This window comes from Mastomys coucha, unplaced genomic scaffold (assembly GCF_008632895.1).
Source record: "Mastomys coucha isolate ucsf_1 unplaced genomic scaffold, UCSF_Mcou_1 pScaffold3, whole genome shotgun sequence".
NCBI classification, from domain to species: domain Eukaryota; kingdom Metazoa; phylum Chordata; class Mammalia; order Rodentia; family Muridae; genus Mastomys; species Mastomys coucha.
In genome coordinates this window covers 9476863-9489262 of record NW_022196909.1, presented here as the reverse complement: position 1 = coordinate 9489262, position 12400 = coordinate 9476863, and the positions used below count along the sequence as shown (strand labels likewise).

General features: G+C 45.0%; 1 protein-coding gene across 3 annotated transcripts in view; it reads right to left on the bottom strand.

Moving 5' to 3' along the window:
- Nucleotides 1-12400, bottom strand: part of Pdss2 (decaprenyl diphosphate synthase subunit 2) — a 233881-nt gene that overhangs the window by 150440 nt on the left and 71041 nt on the right. For all 3 annotated transcript variants that reach the window (XM_031348481.1, XM_031348483.1, XM_031348484.1), the window contains exon 2: nucleotides 3166-3300. In XM_031348481.1, coding sequence (XP_031204341.1) covers nucleotides 3166-3300 — 135 coding nt within the window. The remainder of the gene's footprint in view (nucleotides 1-3165; nucleotides 3301-12400) is intronic.

Below are 12400 nucleotides of genomic sequence, written 5' to 3'. Positions count from 1 at the left end.
CTGAACCCAAGGACTGGAGCACCTGAGCCCAAGGAGTGGAGCACCTGAACCCAAGGACTGGAGCACCTAAGCCCAAGGAGTGGAGCACCTGAGCCCAAGGAGTGGAGCACCTGAGCCCAAGGACTGGAGCACCTGAGCCCAAGGAGTGGAGCACCTGAGCCCAAGGCCTGGAGCACCTGAGCCCAAGGAGTGGAGCACCTGAACCCAAGGACTGGAGCACCTGAACCCAAGGCCTGGAGCACCTGAACCCAAGGAGTGGAGCACCTGAGCCCAAGGACTCCAGCTGCTGAGCCCAAGAACTACAGAGCGCTAAGGCAAGTACCTGACCACTGAGGTCTGTCTCCAGCCATTATGGGATGCGCTATTGGCCTTATAGTTAATTTTTTTAAGGTTAAGATTAATAAAATAAACTCTAAACCCGATACTGTTGGCACAGGCTTGGATAGATGGTTATAGCACATGTTTATAAATATGGGTCTCGTGCCTCTCCCCCAGGTACACTTATCCCATTGTAGCCTACATTCTGTCTATCTTAGCTATTATGTGGTAAGTTTGCAGCATCAGTTTTATCCTGAGGCCGAACAAAAATGATCACCTAACTCACTTTGGGTCCCTTAGGTGACTCACTCAGGTCCCATTAGCTGACATCAAAGTCAAGCTAAAGAGAAACAAAACACCAACAATATAAATCCCAGTAGTTGGAGGTAAATTAAAAAGCTCCCAAATCAGTACTTTTCTCAAATGTTAAATAATTCACTGTGGCATTATAGATACAAGCCTCCAGCAAAAGTTACACTTGAATAATTAAGGAAGCAGGAGACAAACAAATTGACTTCAGTGGTACAGAAACAAATTGGTGGCCTACCAAACTCCTAAGCCAAATTACTTTTTACATTAGCAAGTGTGTAAAACACCCAGGCAACTGATAAATTACTACATCACGTCTGATTACAGAAAATGGCCTAGAATTACATGTTAGGGTTAGTCCTAAACATAACTGAGATTCTATGCACTCAAGTAAAAATTCATCTCGATTGTTTTAAAAGATTTCTGGGGTTTGGGGGTGGGGGAAAGGGTTGTTCTTTGGTTTGGGGTTTTTTTGAGGCAGGGTCTGTTCTGTAGCTCCTCAGATGTGATTCTTCTACTTTGGTATTCCAAGCACTGGGATTACAGGCATGTGTCCCTATGCACAGTATTCTCCAGAAAGCTTTTCCATGCCTGATAAGTATTATTTTCCAGACAGAAATCCTCTTTGGTCTGCTGAGACTCATGTAAGAATGGACAATAGAGTTGTTTCAGAGAGGGTGGTAAAAAAGCAGAAGCCCAAGCAAACATCACGGGGTACCACATGCATACAGCTATCACCCCTGAGTTACAGAACTATCTATCAACAATAAAAACAGGATTTCAACCCAACTTTGTCAACTCCTATCTAGTAGATTTTTGATAAATCTTGACTTCTGGAATGGCTGTATCTTCTATGACATGAGAATGATTCTGAACACCTGTCATGTATGCTTTTAAAAGGCTGAGAAATAATCAAGTACAGCTGTCATTTACCTCACACACATGTGCACAGCTGTCATTTACCTCACACACATGTGCACAGCTGTCATTTACCTCACACACATGTGCACAGCTGTCGTTTACCTCACACACATGTACACAGCTGGTGTTTACCTTATACACATGTGCACAGCTGGTGTTTATCTTATACACATGTACACAGCAGGCATTTACCTCACGCACATGTGCACAGCTGTCATTTACCTCACGCACATGTGCACAGCAGGCATTTACCTCACGCACATGTGCACAGCAGGCATTTATCTCACACACATGTGCACAGATGGTGTTTACCTTATACACATGTGCACAGCAGGCATTTACCTCACACACATGTGCACAGCTGGTGTTTACCTCACACACATGTGCACATCTGTCATTTACCTCACACACATGTGCACAGCAGGCATTTACCTCTCACACATGTGCACAGTTATCTGGATGTACAAACTGAAAGCTGACAAGCAGGACAGGCTCAAAGTCAGGAAACAGGAAATCAGTGGGACTCCTGACAGGATTGAGATGTGTGAGCCACTCACTTTCCACTGTCACAGGGTTGCTCATAGTCATTCTAAACTTTTGTGTATTTTCTTTCATAATTTGAGCTAAATTTGTCCGAGTTTTCTACAAAATATATAAGGTAAAAGTTTTGAGCTTGCCAGGCAGTGGTGGCACATGCCTTTAATCCCAGCACTTGGGAGGCAGAGGCAGGCAGATTTCTGAGTTCAAGGCCAGCCTGGTCTACAAAGTGAGTTCCAGGACTGCCAAGACTACATAGAGAAATCCTGTCTCAAACAAACAAACAAACAAACAAAAAACAAAACAAAAAAGTTTTGAGCTCTAACAGAGGCAGTTTGGAGGAGATAGATAGACATGTAAGCAGATTTTCATTTGCAAGATTCTCAAGACATTCTTACGAGAGGATCTGGGGACATACCAATTAGTTAGCATCTACCCTAATGTACAAGAGAAACAAACTATTTGAAAGAGAAAAAGCAGGTGAACAATGAGAGAAGTACCTTGGTCTGACCTTTCTGCACTTGCTGCATGTACTATGTGAGAATGTCTCCGGGTTTGGCAATTTTTTCTCTCAAGAGTGAAGTGAGCTCTTCTAGCGGCATTGGAAAGAGCTGACAGGTAACTCATAAAGTCTAGTGACCTCACAACATAAAACAAATACAAATCAAGTCAAACACTGAAACTGATCCCTGTATGTCCCTTCTTCTGAAGATTCCTAGATGGGAAGAAAAAAAAGAGGTCTACCATGATGCTGGCTGCCTGTACAGACCAGACCACACCCACACACACACACACACACACACACACACACGATGATCACAGAACAGCTTTTTGGGAGTTGCTTCTGTTCTTCCACCTCAAAGGTCCTTGAGTCAAAAGCCCAGGTTTATCAACTTTTACTGCTGAGCCATCTCAGGGGCTCCCAACTCTATTTTTAAAAGCAATATAAGTAATGGGCACACACACACACACCCACACACACACACACACAATTTTTTTTTTTTATCTGACTTAGAATCAGAAAGTGACGAGGAAACCAATAGTGATTCCGTAATCTGGAGAGCAATGCTGAAGACTCACCATGAGTATATCCCACTGACCATGTCGTAGTTCTGACTCGAAGCGTTCCCAGCACTGGGCCCCGCGGCCTTTGAAATGAGCAGCACAACCAGGCCCCGCAGCTGTAGGTTATGCCGGCTGTCGTGCACAAGGGCCCTGTTAACAAACACACAGAGAAGAGGTGACACACTTTCCCAAGGCTGGGAAGACCGAGCTGTAGATGGCTATAAAAATGGTCAAACTTGTAAGACGTGACAATGGGACTGTTGGTTTTTAATAAAGAGAATAAGGGGGAAAGAGGAATGCATAAGCAGCAGAAGACAGCTAGAGAACGTGGAGAGGTTTTTTTAAAGTAACATGGCCCCCTTCTCTTTCCGGGTCCTGTCTCTGGCTAGTGCCTACCGTGCACCTTTTCCTTTTATTCTGGTGCCAGGTTGGAATCCACGGCCTTCTGCAGGCTTAGTGAGCTCCCAGCAACCACGTTGCACTCTAGGTTCTCCTTCACAATCATCATCTGCTCTGATATCGTGGGGATGCTGCAGCTTAGACCTTTGTAATTAGCTGGCTTTGCTGCGACAGACTGCAGCAGCGGACTCAGGGCAAGTGGGCCTATGCTTGGCAAGCTCTTTTGTCATTAGCAGTGTTATGACTCAGCGGCTGTGACCTGGATGGGATGGGATGCCATGGCGGCACATGGCAGGAAACTCTTCATAAGCTGCATTCTTTTTGTTGTTTTGGCAACTTATTTTTTCTCAATTTTTTTTTTTACATTTTCTGTCTCCTGCTTTGGATGCCTTGTCTATCAAGTCTCCCCTACTCTTCTAATGAACAGGATCTCCCATAGTTTTTCTACTTCACCAAGTAGTAGATCTCCAGTGGAATTCCCACCCCAATGACATCTCATTGAAACATTTGCCTCTTTCAGAACGTGGTACAGAAAGATGAGGGAAAGAATATGTGAAGCCTGGTGGGCAAAACAAGAAAATGCTCCAAGAAGCACAGCTTGTGATTCTTAGTCATATACGACTAGGGTTAACAACCCAGAGGGCAGATGAATAGTTTGAGTAAACGAAATGTTCCCCCCAAAGAGTCTCTTTAACTCCATTAACACCATTAAAAACTGCACCATTTAAAACAGAAACTGATATGATAACTCCCCAAAGCTTAATATTCACTCACAACCAAAGGAGAAAATCAAGTCTGTCTCCTGGGCATAACCTCCGGGCTCTCCATGGACAGTGCTACTCCCACATGTTATAATCCAGGTCACTCTTGGAGAATCGGCCTCAGCCGTCCATGAAGGAGGGGTACTGGCAAGTAGAACCATACCTGGAGGCTGGCAAAGTCATAGGGGGACTGATTGCACAACTCCTGGGCTTCGAAGCATATCTACTTCAGACTAGGGATCTGCAACCAGTTTAAAGTCCATGCAAATGCTCCCAAATCTGAAAAACGTGACACTGGAATCCTCGGTCCCAAGTACTTTGAAAGATGATATTCAACCTGTGTGCCACAGGTGTGGCTGTTGGGTAGGAAAACAGTGATGCTTGTATTCTCAATTTTATTCAGTCAAAACCTCAGTGAACAGCGATTCATGTCCAACACTAGTGAGAGAGATGTGGTCTGTCTTTGTACAGAAAACACTTTAGATTAAATGCACTAGTCACATGTGGTATGAACTACTTTACTGAATGAATGAGGCCGTGAGAACCCAGAAGTATTAAGTGGGTGGCAACACCACTTCTATGAGAGCTAGAGAGTCTGGAGAGGGACTGAGCTGGAGAACATGTGGGTGTTACAGGGGGAAGCGAGGCTGTGGAGGGGAGCAGAGAACATGATGGCAGGAGCAGGCTGTAGGGGTACAGGGGGGAGCTGAGAGACTTAGCACAAGGGGATGGGGAGGAGAAGCCAGGCAGACTTTAGATGACAGTAAGAGACGGAGCCTCAGCACATCAAATGGCTTGACATGACTAGAAGACTATCTACTGATGCTTAAAACATCTACTGATGTTGCTAGAGAAGGGTAGGAACACAGCCCCTGCTATATTCCACAGGCATCTGGGAGTTTTCCTTATTTTGTGATTGTCAATAATTTCGTTTTACTGTATTATTTGATCTCCTAACAACAAGTATAACAAATATAAAAGCGAAAAGCCCTTCACTGTTACTAGTGTTGTAAATGAAAGCAACACTTAGCACTATGTAACCCTCATCACTAAGACTCTGCAGAACTGTTTATGTGCGATTGATATAAACAAGCCTCACCACTCACATATCCATTCGCCTAGTGAACTCTGAAGCCTTCCATGCGTGAGGCACTATGGTGCTATGGCAAGCAAAAGTAGGCATGGAGCTTAGGATCTAGCAGAAGAAATGGAAATAATCACTAATACAATGTAAAGCCACAAGTATAATAAATGCTTCCACGGACAAAGAGAGAGAGAGAGCATTCCAAGAGTTCATCCTGAGTTGACTACATCAGGGAAGCACAGGCATCCTGGAGGCAGCAGTGACTGAGCTGACGTCCAAAGGAGAACAGATACAAAAGGAACCTGAGAAGGAGATGGGGAGAAGAGTGGTACCTTCTCCTAGTAGCCGGTGACCTAGGGGACACAGGGACTGCACCACCAGCCTAAACAGTTTATAGCAACAGGCTTGCTCTTTATCCAAGGGGCACTGGGAAGTTACTACAGTATTTTATTAAAGCAAATGAAATGAAACAAAACCAAACCATCCTGTTGTAGAAAGATGACAAGGTGGTGGCGGGCATCGACATCTGCAGAGGTGGCTTTTGTGATACTCACTGAGAATTATGGGACTAGCTTAATGCACATCTAGAGATGAGTCAAACCTAAAATAACAATTTTAATTCAACTTGAATAGAATTTGCACTTTTGACAGTCCTAGAAAAATCACTTAGTATGAATGTATAACTAATTTTAAATACTATTAATTTTTAAAAAAAAAATCTGTAAATTATATTTGGGGGTAAAAACCAAACCATACCAAACCAGCCAAACAAACAAACAAACCACACCCAAAAAACCAAGCAAACAAGAAACCCAAGCTATTGTGAAGTTTAAGCTGGCCTGAAATTCATTTTGTAGCACAAGCTGGCTCTGGTGCTGGATTACAGGTGTGAGCTACCATGCGTGCCCTGCTCTGTAGAAAGCTTTGCCTCTTCCAAAATTCTAGTGTAGATCTAAGATGACCAAGTTATTTGAGGGAAACTGAGTCCGTGGAAGGTAGGCTGAGACAAGGCTTTGGATCAGGCAGCCTCCCACATTAAAGCCCTGGCTCAGGGAGCGGCACACTCAGAAGCCGGCTCAGGTCAGCCACACTATCACATCTGCAACGGTTCACACACATCTCTTCCTTAGTTCAATTTTCTACCTCAACATCTCAAACCACTGTCGTGACACTTTGTTAAAACACATCCTCTTAAATTGTTTTAATACAAATGTGTCAAGATGGAGGGACATACAAAGAATAGGAAATGTAAGAAAGCCATTACTGCAGGACGCTCATAATATACTTAAATATCTACTCAATCTCGTAAGGAACAGTTGCCAGCACCCAGAGCAGAGCCCCCTGCTGGAGGTGGTCCTCAGTGCCCACCGAGAGATGGCCAGACTTCCTGGAGTAGAGAATGGGAAGTGAGCAGGTCAGGGCTCCATCGCTACCGTGGAGTAAGAAAGGGAGCATCTCACAGAAAGGAGCACAAGAAGCGGTGACGAGAAGGGCAAGTGGGAACGGATTCAGACCTGGAACTATCCATTTAGGCATGAGACTCACAGAAACAAGCCCCAGTAAAGCAGACAGCCAAAGGATGAAGTGCCTTGGGACTCAGGTGGAGTCTGGACTTCTGAGAGCAATCTGGCGGCTTGGACAGCTTGTCAGTAAGAGTGATGCAATTAGTGCTAAAGACTAAAACTGTTCCCTGGGCCTAATACCATGGTGACAGCATGCTGGATGCAGAGGAAATGAGAGGCAAGACCAGTGAGGAGGCACCTCATCCAGCAGCCTGGGGAGAGATAATGAGGGCAGCAATTAGGGCAGTGCAGGGAAGGGTCGAAAGAGAGCTGGAAGACAACAGCAATGGAGGTGGCCGTGGGCAGCTGGCTCACCCACCGACAAGAAGAGGGGCATGGGAACACAGGGAAGGAAGAGGGAAACGGAGGAAAGGCAGTAGCCAAAGAGTCAGACCTCTCTGTTAAGCGTCATGATGCACCTAGGAGAGATTGGAAGTAAGTCTAATAGGGAATTGATGAGTTCACTTTTGACATGCTAACTCTGAGTGCACGGAGGATCTCCAGATGGAGATGCCCAGTGGGGAGCTGGAAATGCCCTGGGTACAGATTTAGTGGGTTCTTTATGGAAGTGATGGCTGAAACAAGGGAAGCTGGTGGATGAAGAGAAAACAAGACAAGAAAAAAAAATGACGGAAAAAGGTAAGAAAAGGGAAAAATAGGTACGGTGGTACATACCAGAAGTTCTAGTTTTGATTTTGTTTTTTGAGACAGGGTCTGTCTACATAACCCTGGCTGTCCTGGAACACACTATGTGGACCAGGCTGGCCTCCAACTCTTCCACCTGCCTCTTCTTACAGAGCTCCATACCACAAATTCTAACATGCAGGAGGATTTAAGGTTTATTGCAACCCTAAGGCCTGTCTGGACTACACAGCAGACTTTGTCTCAGAAAACTAACTAAATACATACATGATAGAAATGAAGTCTTGGGAACTCCTAGGTTTAGGGAACTTAGGAAAAATTAGTAACCAATATAAATGAATGCATGCTACTCACAAACGTAAGTCTCCAAGACATAAGACAGATATAAACACACTAATAGTGGAAGCAGAGGGCTGCAACCCTGCACTATAAACAAACTAAGGCCAGTGGCAGCCTTTTAGAACATACTGTACTGTAGTTTCCTACCAACCTGACACAAGCTACAGCCATTTGGGGAAGAGGAAACCTCAACATACAGCAGAAACTACAAGGCTCCACTGAATTGGCATGAATCAGCAGAGGCAGCAAGAATCAACAAGTCCTTTGGTACATTTCTCTCTATAAAGTGAAGACCAGCAAAGACCAGCGAAAACGTTGCAAGTTGAACCAATGCAACAGTGTGTCTACAGATATAAACACATAAATGTGAAGGTAAGAGAACAACATGTAGGAATCAGTCCGCTTCTCTTCAGCTATGCACATGCACTCATTTCCCCTCGTTGTCTAGCACAGGTATTGCTGAGACTGGTCCAAAACAAAGGCAAGCCCCTCCTATGGCAGTGGTTCTCAACCTGTGAGTCTCGACCCCCTGAGGGGTTGCATATCAGACATCCTGCTTGTTAGATACTTAAATTACGATTCATCACAATGGCAAAATTAGTCATGAAGTCGCAATGAAAATGATTTAATGGTTGGGGGAGTCTCTATAACATGAGAGACTGCATCAAAGGGTCACAGGATCAGGAAGGTGGAGAGCTCTATGATCATGAGTGGTGCTAAAAGGCAAAGCTGTGCCTAGTCCAAACACATGGATGAGACTGGTGCAAATACTTGTCCGGCCACAGCAGCAGAGTCCTCAGGTACAGCGAGTCAGCGGAGAGATACTCTCCTTTGCTGCCTGCCACTCTGGTCTTCCACCATCAGACCCTCCAGTGGCTTCTCCTTATCTACTTTCCGTAGATAAACCAGGCTAGCAGCAGAGAAGGAAGTATGAGACACAGAAGAGAGGGCAGCGACTACCATGGAGGAGTCCTGTAGACAGTGGCCAAACTGTAGAAGGGGCCAGGCTGCTAGACGGCTAGGGCAGCAGCTGAATGGCTCAGTGGCCTGGGCAGAAAGGAAGGGCAGTGAGCTCAGAGAACGGAGACCCCAGCAAGATCAAAGGCTGTGAGGAGCCAAAGGAGACAGCCTGCAGGTTCCAGTCACCAGGAAGCTGTCAAGTCCTTGGGGCCTAGGGTCTCAGACCTCAGTTGAGAGTTGTAATTCTGGCCACTTCCAAAGGTTGAGGAATCTTGATAACAAGCAAATGGCTGTGGTGCCATTTGCAGAGAAGAGCTGTGAAACTGGGTTGAATAGGAATGGCCTCCACAGACTCATGTTTGAATGTTTGGTCACTAGGGAGTGACACTTTTAGGGGGTATGGCATTCTCCTCCTGCTGCCTTCCAGTCAAGACACAGAACTCTGAGCTCCTTTTACAGCACCATGTCCATCTGCATGCGGCCATGTTCCCGTCTGAGCTGAACTGTAGACCAGCCCCAACTAAATGTTGTCCTTTATAGGAGTTGCTGTGGCCATAGTATCTCTTGACAGCAACAGAACCCCTGACTAAGACAGTCCCATTCTCTGAGGCTTGAGTGAGTGAGGGAGGACTGGAGTTACACTTGCTGCTGCTTCAGCCTCTACACTATTGAACACTCTCTGCGGCTGAACACTGCGGGGAAACTACAGCTGACAGAGACCAGCACTTAAAGAACTCCCCGATGACCCATGAGTCTATGCAAAAGAACCCTGAACAGCCAGTTGATTGGAAATATTGCCATTCCACTCTGAAGTCCTGAGTCCCTCTTCCTAAATTATGACTCCTTTAAAAGTGATAAAGTTACACACAGTAAGAGCCCCAACACACTCTAACAAACATGCTGTGCTCTGTTATTTGAATACTATGTAATGAAGTTAGTTACTACTGATAAAAATGGGCCACAGGGGACCTATTCCTTATGTTCGCTTGGTCTCTGTGCCTTCCTTTTCCATTTGAAAGAACTGGCTGGCATCACGGTGGCATAGTGCCTCGCCTGCACTTTGGATAGAAAGTGGAAGTGCTGTCTGATAGGGGGAAGGGGTGTGTACCAGACCTGGGGCACAGTAAACCCTTTTTCCTCCTGGGAAGACTTCTTCTTATGCTTCTCCATCACGTGCACCTGTGTCTGTGTGCTGTGATGGTAAAGAGTATCTGCACTAGACTCAGGCATGGGGAGTTCCTGGAATACTGGGAACCAAACTCAAGATGTCTGCAAGAGCAACGCTCACTCTCACCCACAGAGCCATGCTCCAGCCCCGTGGTGAGTTCTGTTCACATAGCAGAGGGAGAGAACGGACTCTCACGACCTTTCCAGCAGAGACAAAGATCCCTGGGGCTTCCTGGCCAGACAACATGGCGAGTGCCAGGCCAGGCCAGTGAAAAATCCTGTCACTCACAAAAGGTGGATGGCACCCATGATTGTCCTTGTGTTTCCATATGGGAACACACACACACACACATACACACACACAACTTACCACTTAGAACCATTATCATTAAATAGATTCAAAGCCCTCTCTCTGTGTGAACCTAGGTGGCAGAGAATCACCCTGAGGGAGGAACTCCCTCTAAAGCTAAAACGAAGAAGTAGAATATGTTTTATTATTCTCAATACCCACTCAGAAACATAATATAAAAGTTGGATGCCCAATTCTAACAAACATGGGACTAAGATGATTAATAAGACTCCTAACAGTGCTTACAACTCTGTCCCCAGCTAAAACAGAAATTACAGAAACTCCTGAGGCACCACAGGTAACAGGAGCCCTGGGGATGCGCCCATCTTTTCCTACCTTGGGGAACTTTGTTAGTTTGCTTGCTGATTAAAACGCTCTAAATTGAATTTGTGACTAACTAATGAACTACAACTGTGGTCTTCAAATCACACAATGTAATATGTTAAAGTAAAAGAATTGGAAATGTGCATTTGTTTAAATAAGTGTGTGTGGTAGCACATCCCTACAAGCAGCACTTGGGAGGCAGATGCAGAACTGTTCGCAAAGACTCTGGGGCTTCGGGAGCCTTTATATTTGTTTATTTATTTGGTGTGTGTGTGCATGTGTGTATGTGTGTGTGTAAGAGGGCGGGGCAATTTTTGTGACTCAGTTTTCTTCCTCTACCATGTGAGTCCTGGGGATCGAATTCAGATTGTAAGGTTTGGCTGCAAGCACCGTTACCCACTAAGCCCTGATTGTCTGTTTCTGGAGACAGAGTCTCACCATTTAGCCCATGATAGCCTTGGTCTTTCTGCCTCGGTGGCTGGGACTGCAGGCACATGTGAGCATTGTCTCAATCATTTCACAGCTGGCAATGCACAGAAACAAGCCCTGGGAGCCCAGCTGGGATCAGGATGGTGGAGGCTTAGCCTTTCAGATCTTTGATCGAGATTTCTATGTTCTGCATTGTTCTGTACTTTTGAAGTAGTTTTTTTTAAATGATAGAAAGAAAGGTTATGCTAATAAGCAGAAACAAGTATTAATTGACAGATGAATATTTTACTTCCCTACTTGTCTTTGTTTGTTTGTTTTTAAATCTTGAGAGAAAAAAATAACAGAATTTTTTAAAGGCAGTAAGTTTTCCCATTGGAAGAAACAGAATAAAATAACCCATGTGTGATGATCCTCAGAGACCTGGGTTTTTTCTCTATTGATTGATTGATTAATTGATTGACTTTTGTTGTTTTCCAAGATGGCATTTCTCTTTAGCCCTGGCTACCCTGGAACTCGCTCTATAGACCAGTGGCCAAGCATAGAGAGACTCTTTTGCCGCTGCCTGCAGAGTGCTGGGACTAAAGGTGTGCTCCACCTCTACCTGGCTGATCAGACACAGAGCCAAAGTTAAATGGCATCAAAGAAATGACACAGACAGATATACAGAGAGAGACATACACATCAACACACAGAGAGACACACACAGACACACACACACAGAGACACTCACACAAAACACACACATTTAGCAATTGGATGAGAATATTACTCATTTGTAAAAGCAAAGCCTAGCACTCCTGATAATAGTCTGAAAGGACTGTGATTTAAGAGTCACTAAAAATAGCCTGCATGTCATGGACTGTTGTGTGGAATTAGCAGAGAGCTAGAGGTTAATTTCCATTGACAAAATGACTCAAACTCTATGATTATTGCCACTTCTATCCCAAAACTAAATTGTCCTAGACTTGAAACAATTTTAGGGCCTGAGGTGACCAGCCTTTAGAATCTGGGAGTTATAGCAGCCACTGACATGGCTTGAGGGCCACATGTACATCCTACATGAATTAAATCCCTAAGAGACAACAGTGCCAAGAAGTGCCTGCCTCACCAACGCTCTCCTGAAGCTGCAATTAGGTGTGATGGGCATGTGGCAGAAGACACCTGGGGGAAAAGGAAAAAGGGGGGGAGAGGGAGAGAGAGAGAGAGAGGGAGAAAGAGAGACGGGGGGAGAGAA